At 40.9% G+C, this 26,549-nt stretch overlaps 1 protein-coding gene across 3 annotated transcripts in view; it reads right to left on the reverse strand.

Annotated features, from left to right (window-relative positions):
- Positions 1 to 703: 703 nt before the first annotated feature.
- Positions 704 to 26,549, reverse strand: part of CRADD (CASP2 and RIPK1 domain containing adaptor with death domain) — a 77,009-nt gene continuing 51,163 nt past the window's right edge. For all 3 annotated transcript variants that reach the window (XM_032106954.1, XM_032106952.1, XM_032106953.1), the window contains exon 3: positions 704 to 1,221. In XM_032106954.1, the coding sequence (XP_031962845.1) occupies positions 926 to 1,221 (296 nt within the window). In that variant the 3' untranslated portion in view covers positions 704 to 925. The remainder of the gene's footprint in view (positions 1,222 to 26,549) is intronic.

Here is a 26,549-nt window from a genome sequence, read left to right on the forward strand (position 1 = left end):
AAGTTAATATTGACCAGAAAGGACGTGCAAAATTCACTACCCTGTTGGGCGTGCAGTGCCTATGGATGCTTGACCACACCATGAAACAAGATTGCCTGGATACAGAGCACAGTTCAAAGACTCAGCAGGCAGCAGACTGTCTCTCAGTTAATTAGCAGGGACAAACACTGACAACTTAGGGGTTGTCTCCTTTTTTAGGCCACTTCTTGCTCAGTTTGCTTGGTTTTGCCTACTTCTGGTCACTTTTCTACTGTGTGTCTTCCCTGAGAATCCCCACCTGTGACATGGCATATGCACACAGGGCCTGTCTGCAGAAACCTACACCCATTAAATAATAATGGCACATACGTTCCTGCTACTTCCACTTAGGGTCTTTTTCAAAGGCAGACCAAGGTGGCAGCCAGCTATCCTAGCAAGAAACTGTATGTGCTGAAACTTGTATAAATGTGAAATTAGCCACCTGCAATAACTGTTGTAAAATTTTTAAATTAGTAACGGTGATTAGTCTCATTTCTTGCTGGGATATCAGGGAACTAGCATGAAACAGCAGTAAAAAGGTTCCTACATAGTCCAGAAAGTTAGTTAAACCAAGTCTTCCTCCTTTAGTGAAATCTAAAACCTTGCTGAACTCACTGCAGGCCCGCCTGCTTGCAAGAACTTTGTCACCCTATATCCCCACTGGAATAGCACAAAAGAGAACAGGAAAGAGTGATCCATTTTTTAATGCCTGCTAAAAATTAATCTGGCATGAAAAGAATTACAAGTCACAAGATGTCACAGAAAACTGGAATGTTTAAGCTTAATAAAATCACAGTTCCCAATCCCATTTTTTTCCAGTTTGAGGCGTCCAATCTTCAACATACATTTCCGTACTCTTTACTTAATTTACCGAAGTACATGGAAGCTCTGAATAAATAGCATGGCTTCACTCAAACATGTACTGTATCACAGAAGGATCCACTTCCTCTGCCATCAGACTGGCGTGCAGACTTTGGATCGTTGCTTTTTTCCCCAAACGCTGTTTCCAAAGGACAAATGCAGCTACGATCTGTGACTGCAGGTTGTGAGGGTGATTGACTTTACATCGATAGATGTCAGTATGGGACAAACCCAAGCACAGAACCACATGCTCCCATTCAGGTCCCAGCCTCCTCGCCAGCTTGTTCAACTGCTGATCTGTTGGTGATATCTTCAAAATGCATGGTGCAATTTCAGCTAAATCTGTAAAAGAGAAAAACAAAAAAGAGAAAGAAAAAGCATGTGTGTGTCACTAGCCAATGCTGCAAATATTAATGTGAGACCTTGACAAAGGAGGGAATAAACATAAGCAAAGCTGAGGTGAAAAAATTAATGAAACAAAGAAACAGAATATGTATTTCCCTAGAAAAAATAATTACATAATCAACCAGAAGATTAACCAGAGGAAAACTAATGCTCAGTGGACCATACTAGGGAGCCTTGTGGTTTTGGAGGTCAGTAATTCAGACATCAGGACTGTATACCAAAGCAAAGACTTCCAAAAGTAATTACAGATTTCAGGGTAACGAACAAGAAAGGTTTTCAGGGAACCCGTTTCCAGCAGCCATCATCCTCTGAAAATCAATGTGCTTGCACCAGTATGGTATAGTGACAAATGACAAATACTCCTATTTATTACTCCTATTCTGTGACTCCATTCATATACTTCAGAAATAACTTTGATTCTTTAGTTACTAGGTACTAGTCTATTTTTTTTTTCTGAGGGTTGTTCCCAGGAAATTCTTCTGTCTCCTAAAATGTTGCTTACCCTTTGTGCCCTGTCATATACAGCAAACTCATTTTGAGGAGACCAGCCTTGAGGGCTTTTCCTCTGTTTGAATTAATCCATAAGCATGGTTCAGGTGAACCCAAATGAACAGGGCATCAACACTGTTCACCAAGACAAATTATGCTTCCTTATCCCCCAGCCCAGTTCTTGTAACACTCCTGAAAACAGGCATGTATGTGCCACAGCTCCATTCATCTGAGCTCCTTGAAGATGTTTTCAGGAGAGTGCAAGGAGGTCCCATTTTTTCTCTGACATTTTTGCCTGACATTAAGTCCGGTAGCATTGTCCAAGTACCCAACAGAATGCCCTCTTCATCCAAAAAGATGTTTAACATTGAACTGGTACCTGAGGAGGACAGGATCAATACAACTATGAAAACAGCTTTCACAGGAAGCATTAAGGTAGCCGTAATTATCAGCAGTAAAAATCTTGTAGGGACTGAACCAAGTATTTCTTACGCACACAAATGATCTCTTTATGTGTTCCCTAGGATAATCTGATAATTTTAAAAAACCCCTCAAAGTATTCATACAAACAGTGCTATTAGCCTGTGAGAATGCAGTGCTATTCAAAAACATGCTGCATGGGATCCAGCTCACCTAACTACAGATAACACCCCCTGAACTAAATATGCTAGGATTAATTATTGCTAAGAAGAGAAATAGGCTCTTCTAAAATACAAACTCTCTCACCGGAAAAAAAAGATGTCTAAAATAATCAGCTTAATTACTCCTCTAAACACGCACATTTCTCTCCACTGATTGTAAAAGGAGCACTGGACATAAGCTCAGATGTTGATGTTAATGCTGTAAACAGCCAGTGCCAGTGAAACGATTCTCTGCCTGTAAGTTCAAACCACCAGCCTTTAAAAAGGTGCAATTAGAAAAGCAGCATAAAATACCTACAAAGCATATTTGTTCTTCGATAGCCTTTGTGATCAAAAGCTGAAATGAAGAGCCAATGCAGTCTGCAATTGCTGCTCTACTTCTGTTGCTGAAAGTACTGCGACAAAACACAGGCAAAATATCCCCTTGAAAAATGCTGATGATAGTCTGTTGGTCTGAAGCAGCAGACTCCCTACAGAAATGCTGCTTTGCAAAATCTAATTTATAGCTCCAATATCATGCTCACAGTCTCCACTACAGCAGAACAGAAACACCAGAAAGCACCATTCCTTCATTTAATCAAAAGTAATTGTTTTTGCATAGAACACCCAGAGCCTGAAAACGTTTGTACAATTTCAGCCAAATAATACATAAGAACTATACAAAGCTGCTTTGAGTAAAGAGAAAATTGCTTTCTGAAAACTATTTAGGTCCCTTTGATCTTTCTGTTTCCAGACTGCCAAAGGAATCTGGGACAAGTGCTGGTTTGTGGATAGGGCAGAGGATGCACAACTTCTGAATAAGGCTGAGTAATACCAGTGGGGCTGCCCTATGCAGTCACATCACACGTGATACCAGTTTCACAGGTAAGTCAGGACAAGGCAGTGTCTTTCATGAATGCAAATACTGAGAATAAAATAAATATAGCTACACTGTGCTGTCACCAACAATACTTTTCAATATAAACCCTTTCCTTGGCTTATGGTCAGCTACTAAGCGTGTGCCCACAGCAGTGATACCTGCCAGCCTGGGCTTTTTGCTCTCATGCTGGAGTTTTTCTATGCCATGTCCACTAGCAGAATGATTTTATGATACTGAAATGTGATCAAGCAGGAAGGCCTAACAATAATACATGTCAGCTTGTCCATCCAGCCTTTCATATTAGGCAGGCTTTTTTACTACAACAAGTACCTTGCCTTCAGCCTGTTATCAGTCCTTTAATAAGGATCAGAATAAAACCCATCCAGGAGATCTTTTCATCTTACGCTACCATCTGATTCTAATATGGATGTGGAAAACTCTGGGACAGAAGCCAAATGTTAAATTTAATACAAAGGACTGTTATTTCAGTCCCATTTTATTTTCTGTGATAGCTCATTTTCAGCTCTGATACAGTCACTGAGCAAAATCTGAGATAAATATTACATGACAGGCAATGTTATTTAGAGGTGTAGAGAAACATTTACTGAGAGCTTTCAGTTATGACAAATGCAAAATCACAAAAAGATTTGGGTATGTTCTGGGATTAATGCCACTCTAATTTAATAAACATAATGGCATTTCAGGTGAAATAGAAATGAGTTCTCTGTGCTCATGCCCAGACTGCTTTGAATACATTGCAAAAACATTAAAGATACCTTTTTTCCAGCTATGTTTACTACAAACTCTCATTTATAATCTCCACTTGTCAGGAACTGCCTGAGGGAGGTAATGAGATTAGAGAAAAAGTTTCAATTATGCAGATCCTGCAGTTGCATTTGAAAGGTACTTTTAGGATACTGAGACCTCATTTTTGAAAAAAAATGGTGAAGTTTTTCTTGCTCTAGGTGGGTCCGATGAGTACCACTGTACAAGCTTTTGTTAAGCATACATTTCCACTTAGCAAAATGAGGACTGCACTGGTAAAAATGGGAAGAAGTGGGGCTTGGGGCACCACCAGAGGGTGTTGAGGGTTTCTCTGGAGAAGGCAATTTGTGCTGCTGTCACCTCCAGTGAGAACACCAAGTGAAACACTGTGTCTAGCTGTGGACATGGTCTAGGCTGCAAGGTGCCAGGGCCACACGCTGCAGAGATTTAGAGGCTGGAGTGTCACTGCTCATGCTAAAGCCACTACAGCCCTGAGGAATGAAGAGCCAACAGCTTTGTGCTGAGGAGACAGCCAGCCTGGTGCAGAGCTTCTCTCCTGGGACCACCAGCCAGCTGGCTGGCATGGTTCTTGGGACCATGAAAATCTCCTTCCATAGGGCTGGAGATGGGAAGGAGACTCTCTACTCTGGTTGTGAAGCTGAAACTGACCCCAAGAAAGACCCGTGGCTCCTTCTATTCAAAGCTGTAGCACAAGGGAATGTGCTTCTCTCCATCTCCAGCTCTCACTGGTGAAGGAAGCTCATCCACACTAAGCCTTTGTCCTAGTTGTTCCAGCTAAAAACCAGGAGATGTTGACAGCTTCTGGCCTGTGTGTACATTTGTACTTCCAGACCGCTGCACAAACCAGGAGTTACAGTGGTGCTGGTGAGTGTGGACAGGAAACAGAGCTGGATATAAATAGACAGTATCACAGATACAGACCAGACAAAACAGAGTCACCCAGATAACAGAAACACAAAAAACACATGGGGCAAAGACAGACAGTCATCGCTTTTGCATTTCTTTTTCATCAGAACCTCTCTAGCTTTAAGTAGGAGACCACAAGAAGGTATTGGAAAAATCAGGGGGATGGAAAATAAACTCACCTCAGCTGTGTCCCACTTGGCACAAACGGCTGGATGTAAAATAAAGTCCACACAGGAGACAGCAGTAAAAAAGGCTGAAGCATATCTGGGTGACCTGCAAAGTACTCAGCTGATTCCTCAAAACTGCTGGAGCCCGAAGTGCCTTAAAATTTTGTCTAAAGGACCCTTCTCCATGTAAGTGTGACTTCTTTGTGCATGACCAAAAGCATTTGTTGGAGTTTCAGAGAGACTTCTTCCCTGTGAAGTCAATACATTTTAACACACACCCAACTTTCTGGCTTTTGCTCCCTGCTCTGTAAAAGGGACTTCGATGGAAATTGCACCTGAACACAAAGTGCTGAAAGAGTCTCAATAAGTTGCTGCTTAGTCCAACAAGAACAGTGCCACAGGCAGTTCAGGAGACAGTTGAGGAGTCAGGGATATATAATAGCCCATCTTTAAGCCCATCTAATCATCTAAATCTGTCTGTTGGGAAAGGTGTCTCTGCAGACTGGTCTCTGCTTCCAGCACTGCCTCTGTATTTTATCCATTTAAAGGACCATGTACATACTTGTTGGATAAGACAGAAGAAGCCCTGGTAGAGGAAATGGGAATCCAGGTATCTCTGAGCTGCACACTGTAATGCTGAGCTGCACAGACATATTCCTCCTGGTAAATGATTACAGCAAAAATTATAAAGATTTCCCTGGGAAGGATCAAGAATGCTTCCTAGCCTCCAGAACAGCACCTGCTTGAGAGAAAACTCTCCTGGGAATCAAGCAGTATGCTAAAATCAAGCATGTGAGAGCCCTTGGCATAAACAATGCTAGGAAAACACTCTAATTTTTATATAATCACATCAGAAACATGTAGGTGAGTCTGGTCTTCGGACTTTGCATTCCTAGAATGGGACTGTAAAGAGGAGTAACTGCTTGGGCATGCACCTGGCCTCAGCATCTCCTCCTGCTAGGTGTATGGAGTCCTTCAGCAATCTGGACTCAAGTCAATAACTGTTGTTCGCTTAACCCTCTTATCAGATCCTCATAATGATTTCTAAAGAGTTCAAAGCAAACATTTCAGAGTCCTCTTTAATCATCTTTTCTGGCATCTGGAGAACAGTTCTTCCCTGAGAAGTGCTAAAGTTAGATTAAGAGGTTCTACAAGCAGCAAACCAAAGAAGCCTCACTTCCTCCCAGGATGTGAATCCCACAGCTGACTTCAGGTCTTCTCCTGCTGCTTACCTGTTCCCAAGACACTCATTAAACTGCTCCTTTTTTCAATAGCAAATTGGCAGGCTTCTTGAAGTTGGACAAGAGGTTCAGAAGCTACTAAGGGTACGTGCATACACACAACACCCCACAGGAGAGGAGTGCATGGCCCTGGTTACTAGGGGAAATTAAACTAAAAGGGACCCTGAAGCTCCTCAGAACCATTGTGGCTGACATGCCATCAGTGGCATGTGGGGTAGTTCAGCTAAAGGAAAACATACATAATAATGCATCTAGTGTGAGGTTCTGCTTTGCTCCAGCCCCCTCAGAGAGCAGTGCACTCATTCAGCTAGCCTGAGCCACAGACCCAGCACTGGGTACAGAATGGGCATGGTTGGCAAGGCTGTGTGCTGTGTGTTTTGGCAGCTGTGCTATGTTCCAGAAAATATTTACTGACTGAATGTCACAATAGTAAACAACTTGCACATAAACAGGTATATTTGCTTTAGAGTAAAATCCCCTTGGCGTGAGCACAATGGTGAGAGTGTGTCATGAAGAAAAACAACACTTGGCAGATCAGGTTGGGACAGGCTTCCATGAGCAGCGAGGTGGGGTTGCAGAACCTGAACTGAAGGACAGTCTGTAACGCTCCCACTAATGAAGACACTGGAGATTTCTAGGAGCTGCAACCCCCCTGAGCTGCCAGAGATGCTGGATGAAAGGCACAGCAGAGAAGAAGCATTTTGAGGGATCACAGTAAGTGCTACAGATCATTGAAGTTAAACAAAAGATTATGGTGGAGATCCTGGTGACAAGGATAGAATAAACAGAAGTTGTTGGGTAACTGCAGGGGATGGCTTGGCCTGATTTTTTAGAAAAGAAGATGGGAGGTTACAGTAGATCTCCATTTGTACAGCTGCTCTGCTGCTTTTTTGTTCAGCTGTTCTCTCCCAACACTGTCCTAACAGGTGAAACTGCAGGCAAATGCCTGTCCTCTTCCTACATCACATTCAAATTCATAAGCCAACTTGCAGCCATGAATGACGGGAGTGCCAGACAGGAAATTATCACACTGAATATACAACACTTGGCAGGTCTTCATGGAGTGTGCAGCACTTAGTCCCTCCTGTGCAAGTTAAAAATTATCATGAAGCATTATAAGGTTATTTCACTGCAGCAAACTTTAGGATCCAGTTCGGGATCTGCTTAAACACAGGAAACAAGTTCAATTTGCAAATCACTGAAAAAGAGTAAAACAGACTATCCAGAAACAAACCTCTACTATATAATTTGGATGTTATTTTTTAATCTTGTTGTCATTGTTGCTAATTAAACACCAGACTGATTCAAAGGCTGAGAAGGGAGCATTAGTATTTTGCAACAGTTCCAAATAATCATGCTCCAGAGAACATGGAAAAATATTTCTCTTCTAGGTATCAGCACATACATATCTTCTATGCATCTGCAAACAGCATGGATCACTCAGCCCATCCAGTCTACTCAAACCCACCAGGTCTACCTCCTGGTTTCAGTGGGTTTTAAAGAGTGCTTGACCAAGGAGCAAGAAAAATTGAACTGTACTATTTGCAGACAGATACCTGACCTCATTAGAGATAACTTTCCATAGTTAAAGTTAATACACCCAGCTTAAATTCACGTACAGAAGAGTAAAATAACTTGGAGAAGTTGTATAGTCTTTTCCTGCTTTTAGCATGTGCATAGCTGTTTCCCTGTCTCTCCTTCCAAAGGTGAGTGGTGAGTTACATGGGTAGCTGCGAGGTGGGAGGCTGTGATAGCTGTTCCACTTGTTCATGCTGGTTGCCTCCTTTGAAGGCTCCTGACTACCAACTACCAAAGAGATGCCCACCTCCTTCATCCCATTTTAGGCTACTGGAAGACACCACTTGATGATGACTATGAAACAAGAGCTGATCTCTGTTCTCTGCTTGGGAAATCCAGATTCTTCCTCCCACAGGGTTGACTCAGCTTGGGGAAATCCCAGTGATGGAAAACCTGCACCTTTGTAGGAACAATAGGTCCAATACCTTCTTAAGAATATATATCATCTTCCCTAAAGCAATCAATTCAAATCTTGGTCAGTCAAATACCCAAACTACAGAATGGAATCTGTACAGTAAGCACACTGAAAGAAAAACACCCAAAATCAAGCTTTAGAAAGCAGTATATTTTTTTCAGCTGACCATGTTACAGTAAAACAAATCTAACAGAGAATTCTATGCTTGTTTGAATAGTTATGCTTCACAGTTTCTGTAACTTGCTAACTTCTGATCTGATGAATGCAAATGCTATACAGAATTTGCATGAATAAAACCAACTTCTGTCAATTAGTGTTCATAAAACACTTACTTGTAAGCATACTTCTATTATGGCAATTTACATTCCAAGTATCTTAAATTATGAAAGGCACTAATCAAAACAAAAGAAAATATGAAATACATTTTTAAGACTGGCTGCATTCTTCCACATTGTGCTGGTTTTTTATGACTTGCACTAAAAGGTACGAAGTTCTCTGTCTTATTTTTAACAAATTGGAATCTACCATACATATGACAGCCAATATGCAGAATAAATTGTGACCATGATCCTTTGATAATCAAATCTATGGCAACTTTAAACAATCTCCCTGAAGTGAAGCACAATCCACCCAAGGTACCAAATTCAGCTTCTTCCTGTCAAAAGCTTGCTGGGACTCTGCATTAGTGGTGTAATTAAAAAGTACATATATCTTCATTTGTTGGCAGCTCTTCTCCTCTGTGAGCTCTAAAACATCACATTTTGTGACATTAAATACATTTTGGGTATTAGGGTAAGAAAAAAAGCATAAAATTTTGTAAATCTACAGGCAGTTCAAGAACACAAACGTTTCTATTTTGGCTCAATACCAGCAGCGAATTCATATATTCTTTATCACTTGCTAATGACTGCCTAGTAGCTGCAGATGTGGAAGCAGACTGCTGAAACTGGAAACATAATCATTCAGATTTCATAACAAAAGTTTTCAGTTGTATTCCCACTATTCTGTTTCAGTAGCTACGCAGTTTTTTTGAACATTTTTTAATCTCTCTTACAGGATTTGTACCTCTACAGATCTCTGCTATACTGATAGTCTTCAGTACTAATCTATGTTAAACAAATTGACAGAGAAGTCTGTAAATGAATTAATTCTCTCTTCAATTTCCACCCTGTTCAAGCCATAGAGAGCAATCCCTGGGTTTAAGGAACTGAAAGAGTTTGGGTTTTCATAGCTTTGCTCACATTTTACTGGAAAGAACAGGGAGGAAGTTTCAGCAGTTAATAGTGTGGATGTTATTTTGTCTCCCATGTGAAAAAAATTAATTACAATCCCACACAGTATTTCTCTGCTGCTGCATACCATGAGACCAAATAATTAATTTCATAAATAAATGGTGGCTGCAGATGCATGCAAGGAAAAGAACACCTATGCAAAGTAAACACAAAACAACATACTAGAATGTCTACTCTCTTTTCAGGCAGGATGACCCTACATTACAGGCACGATTGGACTTAATTATACTGTGGTTTTATATCTTTTTTTATTTTCAGCAGCATTTTCTGTTGTTCTAGACACTGAAGTTGAAGTAAAATTTGCTTGATATTTCCTATTAATTTCTATATTGCTATACATAAGTGAGCTCACATAAGTGAGCAATATGCATGAGCACTGAAGCCAAAGCTAATGATGCCATCCTTGCAGTACACCTTTGGTATAAATGCATGAACAGGTTCAGCATGCAGCAATACACTAAGGAAAAGAGAAATATCTGCTCAGTTGTTAGGTTCTGTGGAACATTCAAGCTTTTAGGAATTACTAGATAGCACAAAGACACCTGCTAGCCTGAAAGTAGAGATGAGAGTCTTTGTTTTACAGGCCAGACATCATACCAACAGTCAACTCTATAAATAATGATGCAAAAATCAAATTCTGAAGTATGTCACTGCATTTCTATATACTTTTGAATGCTGTGCAGTTCCTAGTGAACTGAATGGTGTTTGATAATACAGCACTTTCAAACATTAATTATAGATCTGAAGCCCACAGAGCCGTAATTTCTTTTTGTCATGTTTCTTCTCCACGCTGTCACAAGCAATAATAAATGATCAGTGGGTGGTTGTATGAAGTTGTGATGAACATAAAACACATTCATATTTGTCACAGACCTCTCGTGGTATCATAGGAGGCAAATGTTTACCCATGTGGGTCAGGCAGCTCTGACACAGTAATTCACCCACTCTAAGTGAAAAACAAAGATAACTGGAGCAATTAATGATTGTTTTGTCAGTGAGGTGACAAACTCATCATGCAACTTTTGTCAGGGGATTGGAAGCTAACTTCTTTTGACAGACATTACTCGAATGCTTATTTCAAAAAGCCTGAGCTGTCTTTCAAAGAGCTGAGGCAAGTGTTAAGCCTGCTGCTCCTTTGCATGCAAGAATCAAAGCAGACTCCTTAGGCTTTTAATCTGCTGAGTACAATAAGTGAGTAAACTTTTTAAAATAGCCACTTTCCTATCAAGAAATCTTTCTAAAGGCTGCAGCATTTCAGCAATAAAATCATGTGCTTGAACTTTAGCTATCAATATTCCTTTCATGCAACAACAACGACACTGCCAGTATGAAGGATTGTTTTCTTTTAAAACAAAACTAATCATATGTGTTTCCCTTGCAGGATTTAAACCAAATATGACAATAAGCCATCTATTTAGCCTTGATAGAACTATTCATTCCTCTTCAAGATTTTTTTTTTTCTTCAGGTTGGCTCTTCTTTTTGCTTTGGCTCAAATCATTTGAAATATCAGAATCAAAGATCTGCACAACAGATGGAGCTCAGTTGTGAAGAATGCCTTTGGCTGGTGAGGATCTTTGCCTGGCAGGTGTCAAACCAAAATTAATACTGCACATATTATAGCGTAGTGAGACTGCGTTCCTTCCTGACCACAAACATGTATTAATAGAACAAGCCACGCAGAGCAAGCTAAAACAGTACTATCATTCTGCTGAATTCTCCACTGCTTGGCATTTTATTTAATCACTTACATCCATGCAAAAGGAGTAAACAAAATGCATCAGGTTAGTTTAGTGTCTCTTTACAGATATTTTGTATAGGTGTAAAAGACTTCACAAAATGCCGTAAGCAACATGGACTAAGACACCTCCTGGTTTCTTTTTTTCTTCCATTTTTTGCATCAGTGCTTTAAATGCTTATGAACTTTAGTAGACTTTCTGACATTTCAAAATCCACAAGAAAAAACAGGTAGTGGTACTAAAATACACTGCTCAGCTACCATCAGTTGCTATGCCTGCCTTGCCAAATGCAATTCAACAGCCTGAGTCAGAAGACAGAGCTTTCCATAGGTGCCAGGAAGGAGGGCTTCAGGTGGCATCACCTGCTTCTTCCCATTTTCAAATGAATGGGAGGCTTAGCATCACAACCAACCCTCTTAAGTGCCAAGTCACTTGAAGATACGCAAGAAACCAATCTGGAACCTCATGGCTGGTTTCACAGATCCATACTGTCCAACAGCAATGTTAGCTATCCAGTAGGGCAGTAATTCTAGAAGGTCACAGCTGCAAGAGTTTTAATTCTCTGTAAAGCAAATGTGAGAATGTTTTTGTGTGTGTGTGTATACATACACACACATAATTTTTCAAAATCGTAATTAAAATATATGAAAGTCTCAGATATATGCAAGTCAAATTCATTCCCTTTTTTCTATTTCATTTCCACAAATTCAGGTTAGGGATCTGTCACCTGACCCTGGTAGGAAAAGGGTGAAAAGGGAGTGTGGGTGAAGTAATTTCTGAAACCGAGGTCCTAACTCAGAGAGCACTTCAGAGCAGCACGGGTTGAATGAGCACTTCTTTCCCCCGAGCCAGCAGTGACACAACAGCCCGCGCCATGTGCTCAGCGGCGTGGCTCGTGGCTGCCCTGTGACACGACACGCTGATCCGCTGCAGTCATTAGAGATCCCAGGACAGAACGGAAAGTAAGGAGATGACTCACAGCTGCAACCACGCACTTGAAGGCTGAGGACCCAATTAATCTTCTACTCACTCAGGAACAGCATTTTGCCAAAGCAACTGAAGTAAGTTCAAAATCAAACAAGCTATTAGCAAACATTTGTATTACTTCGGCTATTTGTAGAACATTTATGCTAGTATTAGTGGGACGATTCATATACAAAACCTAAACATCTGAAAAAATATTTTGCTTAAACAATTAATTTTCGTGTCTCATGCATAGAGAATGTTTTCCCTCATAGTTTTGTAGTCTACTAGCTGCCAGACTTTGATCCAGAATTGAAATTTCAGTAATTTTGGCTTTTGTACCTAACGAATCAGAAATAAAAATGTTTTAACACCAGAATGAAAAGGCTGGAAGATTGACAGACCATAAAAGATTTGTTTTACTTGGTTTGGGATTTTTACACAGGTATGTCTAATCTAAGTAAGACTGAAACAAAACCAAAAAGCAAAACAAAAACTAGACAAATTTCCTCTGTCCCAGAGATGCAGAAGTACAAGTGCTGTTTGTGTCCCTGAAGGAACCAAACCTGAAATCCTGCTACAAACAAGAGAGAAGGGCTGTTATTTCCTTGACAACTGTTCCCGACATCACAGCAACTTCCTAGAGGTAACAAAGGAAAACTAATCTTAAAAAAAGGATTTTTCCTTTGCTTAAGCAAACAACTTTTCAGTTCTACAAACTCAGAAACAAAGAAATCAAGAGGCTTTTTTCATAATGCTGAATATTTTAGCACCAGAACTGTAAACATCAACATCTTTTCCTTCCTTCCTGCCTTCCTTCCTGCTTTCCTCAGATACAGCCATTATGCATTGTTTGACTTTATTAAAGAAATCAAACACACCTTGAAATGAACTTTCTAACTGATTTTGGGGTTAGATAGGGTGAAGTATTTTGACCTTCACATTCAACACGTTACCTAATTTCGTGTGTGTGCCCCTCAGAGAAGAGGTGAATGACCTGGTGCTGCGAGGTTAACACATTCTGCAGAAGTGACCTCAGATTTCCCTAGCGGAAATGCACCACACCACACCGGTGTATGAAAACCCAGCCATGCTGAGTACAAACCACACAGTGCCCATCTACCTAACCGGGCCTTCCACCTGCACTTTAGTGGGTGGAAATATCCTAATGACAGAGGGTTCACGTGCAAGTTTACAAGCACCAAGTGCAGAAGACAGATGAAAATTTGGCTGCAATTCTTTGGTGTTCTCTGGTCTTGGGAGATTCAAGCTTTCTAAGTCTGTTATGGAGCCTAGGAGTTGTATGCTAAAGTCACAAGACTGACCTATTTAAGTAACTTTATTCAGTTCTGTTGATTGAAAATGGGGGTTTCTTATCTACTCAAAAGAGGTTGACAAGAGCATGAAGGTACTGCAACATCTCAGGCTTTTCAAGACCTGCTATTTACTAGGCATTACTTAATGATATTTATACTGTATTTGAAACATTTGAGAACTTCAGGCACCCCATGAAAAATCCTTGCTTGAGACATCTTGGCATTTATAGAAGTATAAAGGTTTTGACTTCCAAAATTGCCAAGTAAATGGGAATAGCCAAGCTGAAAACTGTAAAGAGCCTTACTGTTTTCAGGAAGCTCTGTGCAGGCAGATTATGAGACTTGGGACAAGAATCCTTGGATCACCTCAAGAAGCCACATCTCCTTTTTAAATAATCCAGGTCTAAAGCATTTGACAAAGAGACTCAACAGACCCCTTCTGTAAACCAAGCAAGGAAAGTAGAAGCCATTTTTAATACGGGTCTTTGTGTCATGCAAGTATTTCCACATGAAAGTAGAGAAACTCAGTCAACCAAAGATGCCTGTGTCTGTAAGTAAGGCAGGAGCACAGCTTTTACAGGGAGCAAAAGTCTGTTTGGAACAGCTGAACAAAAGCTTGATGAAGGAACTTCAAACAACATAGAAAATTGTCTCAGATACATAACTGGAAAAAAAAGTGTAGCTCTATAAACCCACAGAATGCTATTTTAAAGACAGTTTCATTAAGAAACACAGCTTGAGAATATCTATCAAATAAGATCAGGGCTATATGCAGGGACAGCAGGAGGCAGCTGAAGCAATCTGCAGCACAGCTCTAATGCTCACCAGTCTCTGACCCCGAGTAAAAAGATAATTACTGCATGAATGTGCACATTAGAGCAATCCAGAAAGCCCAGGAAAATACAGGTTGGTCTACAGCTCTGTATGTCCCATCCAATATACTTTCTTAGACTGACAACACAGCTGTGGCTTTAATTTTGAAGTCTACATTTTTCTATGGGAATCATTAAATACAACATACTTGTCCTGTTCAGCAGAAAAACAAATCCATCTCTATTTTTCTATTCCTCCGAAACCTTAATTCAATTGTGCAACATTTGCTTTAGTAACATATTTGAAGATGTTTTAGATATGACCTCATTTTTATACACCATCCCAGGCTTTCCAGGAACTCTGAACCAACAGCCTCCTAGCCTTTCTTGTATCTGAACTACTTGATTTTATAGCTTCCACACTATACTGTCTGGACACTCCCCGTGTGACTGGGAGGGGAGATGTTGTGCTAAATACAAACATTTAGGGAGGGGAGTTTGCAATCTCAGGCATGGGTTGTGAAAAAGGCTTTTTATATATTAGGTTATGTACACAGAGTTTGCCATCATTATGTTCAAATAACTCCAAAGAGCTCGGCCTACACAGGTGAAAAAAGAAGAGCACCAGAGGAGCCAACAGCCCAGCATCTCACCTGCTCTGGATTTCCTACTTATGACCACAGCTCTGAAAGGTGCCCATCTTCAGATGCTGATGGAGCCCTGCATCACCTCTGCAGATTTAATCAGACAAGCTAATTGACCAGGTCTAAGAGAGGTAAATAATAGATTGTCCCAAATAATCTTGAGTAAGGAACTGAGCATACTGGAATATGGAAATCCACTAAGGCACTGATATAAAAAGGGAGCAGACAACCAAAGGAGGCAGTTGCTATTTGTGCTGAAATGTTATGGAAACAAATAGGCACATATCTGCACCTCACCTCTATTCTCCTGGTTGCTTCACATGGAATTTTAAGGCATTGGGTTTAATACGGAAAAACATACCTTTGATTCAAATTCTGATGTCTGCATTTACACAGTGATAGTTTTTCCAGGACAGTTCACAATGTAGATTCCTTTTGGTCTCTTAGCACTGACTTAGTCTATTCCCACTTTCTGCCACCTTCTCGATCTCTCTTCTCTTCCCTGCCTCATCTTGCAATTGCTGGAGAACTCTGGAGCTGGGACAAGGTGCTACCACCATGTCCATCCACCACAGAAAGGCAGCTGGTCGGTTGCCCAACCCATGCTGGGCAGACATGCAGCACTCCCACTGGATATGTGGACTTGTCTGTCAAAGGTATGTTGCAAGTTTTTCCATGACAAAAACACCCTCCTACTCTCAAAAAATGCCTTTTTTGTTTTTCTTTTTCTCTTCCTTCTCCAACTTTTTCTCTCCTTCCCCCACTTTTTGAGCAGGAAGGAGAGTGACAGGGAGAATAATGATTTCCTCAGCTTCTGTTGGAAAAAACCCACAAAAATTTTCCACCAAGAGTGAATTTTTTTCTGGTTTATTTTGTTTGTTTGTTTTTTCTCAGTGAGGTTCAGAAGCCATATTTTAAATTTAAAATTTCCTAAATAAGGGTCCAGTTAATACTGTCATTTGGTGTGGAAGGTAGCAGAGATCTAGTACCTCTGTTTCACTGAGCACAGATCCCAGCTGTAAGTGTGGAAAGAGGTCAATTTGAATTTTTCTCTTCAGCTGCATCTTTTCAAACCTCTTTTCAGGGTTTCTGTTGTATAAATCAAACCCCACAGCCCAGCATGGATGCACAGCTTGTCATGCTTTCCTTCTGCCAGTTGGCTCTGCACTTCCCATTGTTAATTCCCACTGCCTCCACACGTTAGAGAAGGAGGGAGGAAAGCACTGGTCAGCGAGGAGAGGACCCAAGCAGCCAAAAGCTACAGTGGCCTTCCCATGCATGGAGGGAGCATCACAGATGGGTGCAGCTAGTAAAGGAGAAGAAAAAGGCACTGAGGCCACTGATTTTCCAATGGCATTGATGGGCAGGGGTCTGAGCAGGTCTGGGACCCTTCAGTCACTGATGAGAACAGAGTGTGTGTATGCACTACACACTGTCTTGGTGTCAACTCAGGAGTCAACCTTGTTTAACATGTGCTTTGTCTGAGCAGATGGCAAAGCATGATGGCTGCTGGGTAAAGATTTTGCTGCCAAATCAGCCCCCAGCTGTTTTCAAAAATAGACTGCTGCTCTCTTTACCAATGCAAAAATAGCCATCTCCCTAATTCCCTCCTTCAAAGTATTATTTTTGGTATTACAGGAGCATATACCTAGCCAGACTATATAATTAACACTATACAATTTTTAATTACCTACTACAACCATTTTCCCACACTAACTGATGGTAGTGGTGTTGAATGGTTGTTGTTTTGCTGGGGTTTGAGATTACTATGAAAATTTGAATTCCCAGGTAGAAACTCACTAGGTGCAGAGCCTGCACTACCAGGTGTAGAAGATGACCCATCGCTCTAGCTGTACCATGTCTCACATGAAAAAAAAAAATCTTGTGACACAGAAACAAGCCCAAACCTCATTTGCAATAGCAAGTACATAAGGCAGGACTGTTCCAGAAAAGACAGTGACAGAAACACATACTGATTTAGTTTATTCCTTCGTCAGCTGGGTTTTTTTTCATTTATTTTTGTCCAGGAATGTCATATAAGGCTAGGTTGTTAACTGACTGGGACCCTTCCAGCAGAGTCCCCAAGTGTGTGCTGTGACCACAGGGCAGCACAGCTTCCTCTGGGTATCCCTCCTTCTGACAGGATAGGAGCAGCAGGGCTCACTAGCACAGCAAGATTTAACTCCATGCCACCCTGACCCAGCAGCAGGGCGTTGGCCTCCTGAAACTCAACAACTATCTACAAAACACGAAACTAGTGAAAGTCCCGTGACCTCACTGGCACAAGTAAGTTCCAGACAAACCAACACAAATACAGGAAGCATTGGAAACATGCTAAGTTCTGGGGATAAACAACCATCATCCTCTTTCCTCCATACCTCTGAGTTTCCTTGCTGGTGGAAATAGTGGAAGAAACACCCAACTACGTGTACACACACGCACTTCTCAGCAGACCAACAGCAAATGTTGATCCAGCAACTGTAGCTGGAACACAGCAACCCTACACCAGCAATAAAGCACCACTGGGTCAGATGTTATGGTGTCAGCCCAAATTAAGCATCACGAAGCATGCATCAGCCAAGCCAGCAGCCCTCCTTAGCTTCAGTGAGCCCTTGAGCTGTGCTGTGTGGAATTGCTGCTTTCCACATGGAATATCTCGCTCAGAGCAGGGGCTGTCACAGCAACTGCAATAGCACCACTGATTTTTGGTGTGATAAGCTGTATTTAGAGCAGGAAAGTATTGCTCTGTGAGCTGAAAAGCAAACCAAACAATGAGCGACAAAGTCATGAGCTTCAGGCCAAAGGTTTCAATATCTGGTGCCAGTCCCATTTCCCAAAGCAAAGGGTAGTTTATGTACACTGTAGACATTTTTTGTCTGAAGCAATACTAACACATAATCTCTTTATTTATACAGCACATTAAGTGTCCTGCACCCCCACCCACAAAATGGTCTGATTCTAGATCGACCCTGCTGTTGTTCATGGGAGGAAATCTAGGTGTGTTGTAGAACCGATGGGTCCTGATATTCTGCAACATCAGACAACGTGATTCCTTCCTCACAAGGCTCCAAGGTCCTCCTAGACCAATTTTAAAAAAGGGGAGGGCAGGGAGAGGAGGGAATGGTAGACAGATCTGTGGTGGAACTAAAACATCAGGATTTCTGGAATCTTTGTCATATGCTGTAACTGCAAAATTATGCCTCCTATCTTCCCCATAAACAGCAAACCTTTTTTCTCAGGATATGAGATGATTAGGAAATTCCCTAAGCTCACCTTAGTTTGGTTTCTTCCCTCACTTCAATGTGATTTCAAAAAAAGATAAGACCATTAAATGTTGTCTGGACTTTTGTTTCCAAATACTTCTTCCAGCATGGAAAGGACCAACCATGGAATAACCAAGCAAGTCACCCTATTATGCAACAGACAAGAAAACTGTTTGTGCTGGTACACTGTGTTTTTAATTCCTCTGAAGGCTGCTTTTCCCCAGGGAATTCCAGTAATCTGACTGATTGAAGTGTGTTTTGACAAGTTATAACAGTCCAGAAAACCCACCTATAAAATTACATCCTGGTAACCTCTTCCAAAGTAAACCAAAATCTTGGTATCACAGCTCATTTTGGAAAGTATTGTGCCATAGCTTTCATTTGTTATGAGAACACAGCTTGAGTTTTAGGTGTAGATAACAGGTGGTGTTACACCTGATGATGTACAGCAAGATGTAATCTTCCCCTGTACCAGGTTTTTGTACCAGCAGGGGCCCCATGGATCATGTCCTGAAACTGACAAATAAAATCATACAGTCTTAATATATTCTTATTTTATCTACTTTCTTTCACTTTAGGCGAACACACTGCAAAGTCATCAGCTCACCCTGAAGGTCGTTTGTCCATCCCCAACAGACAAAGTAAATCAGCTGCCAGCGTAGATGTCAGCCTGTTGGAAAGACAGGAACACTAGCAGAGTCGAAGGACCAGGCAATGTTAGGCTGAGAAAGTGCTTTTACTACTCCCACCCGCAGTGCCTGCAGGCCCCAGTCATGTGCCACACACCAGGCACAGCACATGGCTCCCATCATGTAGGTTTTCTCTGGTTATACCACTACTCCACAAGCCTACCAGTCTCATACTGCCTTTTGCTTGCCCCTGCAATTGAGAGAAAATATTTGACTGGGTATGAAGCTCTTATATATAAAGAATTTAGGATTCAGAGGGCAGGAGTTGTAAAATGCTAGAAGCTAAAACATTTTGGAAAGTGAGTCACAGTAAGTATGGATGGACCAACCCCATTCTGTCTCCAGGCTCAGCTGCAGCCTGGATGGGTTAGAACATCCTGGAGATATCTACTAGGAAGACAAAGCAGACAGAGGCAGTGAAAAGCAAGTAAGTCCCAGACTAACATATTTCATTTTTCCGTATTTTTCTTCCTGAATATCCCAAAAAGAAAGCAGACAGATTTTCTGTAGAAGTTACTAGGATTTATTAAAGACAGGATATTGATATGAAACATTCATGACCCTCAACTTAGCAGTATTTCTCTTGGATGGGGTAACGAAGTAAATTTATTACACATCAGTGCCAAGAAGCTCATAATAAAAATACAGATTATAGTTCTCAGATTCATCAACTCAAATCAGATATTGTTGAAAAAACAGTCCAGCAGGAAGAATGTCTCATAAGATACTTGCAGTACCAAAGCAACATATGAAATACATATTTTATCCAACAATAGCATACAAAGCAAACTATTTGATTTAAAGACCCTGACACAAAGGCGCCTGTGAAGACATGAGAAGGAGACCCCTTGTCATGTTATCCCAGGTGTGGAGTGTGTGGAGTGTGTGGAGGAAGACGATAGATATGTTAGACACAGGTAAAGCAAGCAGAGATTTTATTGCATCTCAAGTTGATGATTTTATGAGACATGAAATAAATTAATAAAGCATGGATAAAGCAAGAAAGAGAAATACTGCAACTTTTTGGGGAGCCAGGCTTCAGCAAAGGTTCAGGCAGATCACAGCCACAGCAAACCTTCACATCAATTCTGATCATTTTGTCCCCTCTTCTCTTCTGTTTCTGACCTTCATTTCTTTCTTTACTGGAACATATCTAGTGAAGAATCAGTAATCGAGGACCAATTCATTAAATTCCTGATAGTGAGATCTGAATATTTCATTCTGCTTCTGCTGCACTCCCTACAAAAGTAAAGATCTCTCTTCAAAATGGTCCCAGAGCTTGCCTGTGTGGCATCTGCACGGTCTGCATGGCTTCAGTAACACCTAACACATCAGCCTGCTGTGAAAGGAGGAACTCATGTGTCCTTAGGTATGATTGAAGGCATTGTCACTGCTGGAAGTTTCCATAAATCAGACTATAACAGACCAACCCTTTAACAACTCATCTCTCCTCATTTCCAGACATACTACCAAGGGGAAAAATTTATTCTGCCAAGGATTTCCAGTGTTTCCAATTCTTTACTTCTTCCATCTTATCCTCAGGAAAAACAAAGCAAAACTGAAAAAACCCCCAACCCTCCATCAAATTCCCAAAATAAAGAAAAATTAAACCAACAAAACAAGTAAGCACCACAGTGTTTCTAACTGCCTTCCAAAATACAACAATCAAAAAAGCATTTAAAATTGCTTTAGTTTGGGAAAGTTACTAACCATGAGATCTCTAGTGCGTGTCTGTGTTCAATAGAGAATGTAATGGAAAAAAAAAATAGAACTTTAGTGACCGTCCAAGAAAGATTTCATGAAAAACAGGGTGGAAGGGAGTTTGTTTGGATTTAATGTTTCCCCAGAAGCATCTCTAGTCCAAACATTACACCACAGGTCAAATGGAGGGGAGCCAGAATGTGAAACACTTTAAAAATAACCCCTAAAAAGGAAAGTGAAAGTGGCCAGTCTAGTTAGAATCATAGAATGGTTTGGGTTGGAAGGGACCTTAAAGACTATACAGTTCCAACCTCCCTGCCATGGACAGGGACACCTTTCAGTACGCCAGGTTGCACAAAGCCCCATCCAATGTGGCCTTGAACACATCCAGGAATGAGGTACCCACAACATCTCTGGGCAAGCTGTTCTAGTGCCTCATCACTCTCACAGTAAAGAATTTCTCCCTAGTATTTAATCGAAACCTATTCTCTTTCAGTTTGAAGTCATTCCTCCTTGTTCTGTCACAACATGTCCTTGTAAAAAGTCTCCCTCCAAGTTCCAGCTTTTGTGACCATGAAATGCAAATTCTGTGATAAAAACCAAATTTGGGCTCTGGTACCATCACTGAGCATCAATAAATACTGCAACCTACACATGGGAAGTCCAACAGAAAAATACAGGTTTAACTTGAAAAATTCTTCCTGACTGGTACTACTGCTTTTAAGCAAGCTTACATTAAAATATTACAGTTTGAAACTGACAGTTTAAAGTGCTACAAACTGTCCTCAGCCCTCTATTGCAGCCCTTTCAAGATGCCTCCTTGCAGACAGAGAAGCTCAACAAAGCTCTCACATGAGACCATCTGCCACCAACATCAGAAAAACTGTATGGGGCAGGTGCCTTGGTAATATTTTATAGCAATAAAGTTCATCTTGCCAGTCTGTTTCATGCATATTAATACTCACTTTACTGAAGATGTCCCTTTCAAATGAAGGAAAGTAACCTGTTCAATGTCTGATGATGCTCAGACACTGCATCCTGATTTTCACGTAGGTTCATTTATCCTTTATAGCATTTCCCTGGATCTCAAGGTTGAGGATGGTGAGGGAAGAGAGAAGGATGGTGTTGAGCACTATGGCAATGGAAAGCAGTCATATGTTGTCCTAGTAGATTCTCACAGGCAACCCCTGCAATTCCCTCAATACCTCTCAAATTGGACAGATCACAAAATACCTGTAAGGCAATTTTTCTCTCTTTTCCAGCTGCTCTTTGAGACAGAGAGATGTGCCATTTAAGGGGGAACCAGAGAATTAAGCATTAAATTGCCTGACAGACAGAGCACTTGAGGCCCATGCAAGCTAAATATCTTAATCAAAGAGAAGACAATTCCAAACTTCTTGTCAAGCATGACTGAGAAAGAAGTGATCTTACTAGAGGAAGAAATGACCAGCAGCTTGAAGCACTGAAACAAGAAATACAAGCTGTAGAGGAAAATTCTGACACAGCCTCAGAGGATGCTGAGGAGAGCTTTGAAAAGCTAATCTCTCCTGAGGCTCAGGAAGCTGAAGGGAAACCCCCTGAGAAGTCAGGGGAGTTGGCACTTATCTACTCTGATGTGTCATCCTGTAGGAAATGCTGTAGCCTGACAAGGTAGCAAAGAAAAAAAAGTTCTGTATTTTGGAATTGACCCAGAGGGGGAGACCTGCTCCAACACTGCAAGCTGAGGACTTCAGGCTTCAGAAGTAAGCAAGCTCTGCATTTCTGGAGGGAAACAGGCAAATGCAAACAACAGTCCATGGAAAAGATGCTGATGAAAGTATTGTGTTGTGTGCTAAAAGAGAAAAAAAGAAAAAAAGAAGAGTGCTTCAAACAGCCAAAGGTTCCACAGAGGTCTGAACAAACAAAAAGCGTTAAGTACAACTTGGGAGATTTCAAAGAATGGATTTTCATGGGACCTTCAGGTGCTTTTCTGAAGGCTGAGGCTCCCTCTTTGCTGTGCACAGGGTGAGTGAGACTTCTGAGAGCATGATGCACAGCAGCTGGCAGACTGAGCATGAAACAAAGCAATGATAAATGCTCAGCCATACACCCCTCAATAACACGAGAGCCTAATGCAGGGCCACATGGAGGTATGTCTCCACTCATGGTTTGCAGCCTAGAATTCTTTTCCAGAGCTGCATAAATACTTCATTTCAAAAGCAAGCAATGTCACAGCCCTTGCAATGAGATATGAGAACTAGTGCTGCCACTGACACCCTTCACACAACATGCCTACACTAACAATTCATTTACAAGGAGGTTTGAAACCACGGCTCTCAGTTCCCAGAAGACTGCACTAACCTCCCTGTCCCTCCCAGTGAAGCAGTTCCTCTGGCTGCTCTCAGGCACCAAAAGCATGCAGGGCTTTCTAGCCTCCTGCCTCACTGTTCACGGACAGTGGTTGATCGAGGGTCTGCAAATGACTAGTGAAACTCTCAGTGTGAGCTGCTAAAGGAGATTAGTCTTGAGCAGTCTGCAGCAGAACTTTCTGTCCCAGTGGGGCCAGTGGAAGCAAGGGAGGAAATGGGAAAATTGAGTCAGTTGAGGAAACTGTCCTGGCCAGAAATGTCTTTGGTTTCTTAACTGCCTGATTTAAAAATAAAAAGAAAACAAAAAACCAAACAACAAACAAAAAGAAGATGAAGAAGAAAAAAAAAGGCTGTGGCAGAAAAGGCACAGTCAATCAATTAGTTAGTCATTTCCAGTTCAAATATTTCCATAAGTGCTTGGCAGTGTTTTCCATGTAAGGGATGTCTACTGCTGGTAAAAGATTTCTTAGATGGCAGAGAATTCCCCTTGATGACAAACTCTCCTCAGACAAGCTCCAGTCTGGGCAATTTCCCTTTGGAAGCCTTCACAACTTGTTTGTTCAAGCCTTCTGAGTCTTCTTAAAGAAAAGCCAGTTGGCTATCAGTCACATTTCCGAACCTGACTCACTGAGAGAGGCAGTGCTGAACTGTAGGAAAATTCCTAAATTTAAGATACCAGGAGCATACTACATACTTGACCTGAATACTTTACCTTTACAGAAAACATTTACACAAGTCCTTGGTGTGTCTCGAAAGGATGTACACACAAGCTGTGTTTAAGAATCATTTTACCTGTTACTAAAATTCAGTCTAATCTGGATTATAACTTGGTAACTGAAAGCTGGCAATTCTTACACAGAAAAGTATATAGGTGTAAGTAAAGAGAAATACTGCAGTCTTGTATGTTCTGATAACCAAACTCCCACTGAAATTCTAAAATCGAAATAATTTTATATTGTCCATTGCTTTGAATTTTGACGTATTTTCTTACAGAAAATATTGTGGACTTTTAATCAGCCCCATGAGCTGAAAGGGCTGAATCTTAGCTCTACTAAGCTTCCCAATCTCAGTAGAGATTTACAAAATAGGGAATTCATGACTTGGCTCTGCAAGCAGGCAACATTAAAACCATTAAAGCATATATGAATATCACAGCAGTTCTGCCATCTTCTGCTCTGCTTTTGAATGCTTATGTCCTTTGAGATCACCTACTATAGTTTGCATGTTAACCAAATCAGCCTTGCAGGTTTGTTGGAAATCTAGAAGGCTTTGAATCTAGAAGCTGTTCTCGCCAGTTCACATGTCCCCTCTAAGACAGCTGCCCTACAAGTCAAGCAATGCACATATGAATACAACACACCTTAGTCCAAACTGAAGAGCAGAATACAGCCAAACTCTAATTATTAATCCAAGAGCAGAGCATACTCCCACAAAGGGACATACAGGCCAGCCAGGACACAAGTAGGATTATGAACAGTAATGACAAAAAGGAAAATGTTAATTATGGTATGTGTCTCCATTATGAAACAATGTCTAAAAATATCTACTAATTTATTCCCAAACTTCAAAAAGTGGTTACTATGCCAGTAACGTAGGATCTGCAATCACAGCATTTGGTGGCTTTGTCTTATTTTTCTTTGTTGGTTATGCTGGCAAATCGCATACGAGGACAGCTAATAAATATTCCTCATACTGGAGAATGCTCTAATGCTTTCTGAAAAAAATATCTCGATGTAGTTTCTCTTTCTTTGTGTATGTGTGTTGAGGGTTTTTAGCTTTGAAACAGGAAGTGAAGTGCTCATCAGCTGCAAAGTGTTCCTTTAATAGCACCCATGCAACAATTACCTCTGCAATAACCATCATTATATAAAGTTACATGCTACCCTTCCTCAGCTCGATGTGAAGACTAGCTGTAGAATAAAACAAGGAAAAAATCCCAAGCCCCTGAAAAGCCATTGTACAGTACTGTGCCCACACCACAAAGGTAAATATACTTCCTGCAGGGAAACTAAGTATCAGTTAAGAACTGCCTGTCTTTGTTGGAAGTCTTAAATGAAACCTAGGTGAAGGCCCCTCACCTATTCCAATATTCATTTCACTGCAATGATGCAGTGCCATTGCTGAAAATGCATACATATTACTGTGTAATTCAAGAGTACACAGTTATGATGTGTCAAATAGTGAAGACAATTTTGCTTTCAGCATTTTCTTTATTTTTAATAATTTTCTTAGCAATCCAAACATTTTCATGTCTCTTTCAGAACACAGCAGGGATTTATATATTCCACTACTTTCTCTGAATAATCAGAAATAGTTTGGTTTTTCCTATTTCATTTTAAAGATATATCTGTACGTGCTGTCTTTTAACAAACATGTTTACCATTCTGAGGTTTTAAAATGAAATTTGTTTTGAAAAGTGGCTAATCGAAACCACATTCAAATTTTGCATCTTTTACATTTTAGTGACTTTCAGATAGAATTAATTCCATTTACAAAGCATAGGTTTGGGGTTTTTTTGTTTTTGTTTTTTTTTGGTGGTGTCTTTTCTTTCCTCTTAGCTTGATTGACTGCCCAGGAGCTGAAAAACCAGCTGCACTCCTATTCAGTTATTAACACTAGTAGTTACAACTATGCAGGACAAGACACACATTCAAAGAGAACAGGGCAGTGTAAGTAACCTCAGGATCAGTGTAGGTAACAACTCAGAAAAGAGTGACACTGAATAGAAAACAGTTCATAGCTATGCATGCATTTCAGCATTCTGAAGAAAAACGGAAACAAAAAACACCCAGGAGTTTCAAGATTTTGTGGGCAAGGCATGTTCCTTGTTGATGGATAACTCTGTAGCAAGGCCATGAGCAACCACTGCAGCATGAGCAGAGGTAGAGAGGCTGCACAATGGAGGTGGACACTGATGGAACCAAAGGGAAGGATGAAGAGTCCTGCTCCAGGATCTGCAGTCCCAGACCACAGCTTGAATAGTGAATGACAAACCTCCTCTATGTCCTTGGACAGAGAAGGTTGGATGAAGGGCAGACACCTCCCTGTTCGTGACAGCATTCTGTCCCACACTGGGCTATGTGTTGTCAGAACATTGGGATCATCCATCCAGTTATAACTTTGTGTAGTTCTTGCTAAGTAATAGTTCTGGGCCAGTAATAAAGATCATGTGGATAAACAATGTTTCCTGTAAAGAATGTGGAACAGCTTTTGCTGGTTGACATATGATTAGACTGTGAAGCAAGCATCAGCTACTGAAGTTTCAGTGGATAGAGGGTATTGCTAACTCTATCCCAACCAATTTGCAACTCTGAAAGCAGTCATGACTTTCTCTTCAGCTTTAAGAAATCTTTTTGGAGACTGGGGAAACAGGTTGAGAAAAGAGAGGACCACAAGCAACAAGACAATGATCCATGTC

This window comes from Corvus moneduloides, chromosome 4, assembly GCF_009650955.1.
Source record: "Corvus moneduloides isolate bCorMon1 chromosome 4, bCorMon1.pri, whole genome shotgun sequence".
Lineage (NCBI taxonomy): Eukaryota > Metazoa > Chordata > Aves > Passeriformes > Corvidae > Corvus > Corvus moneduloides.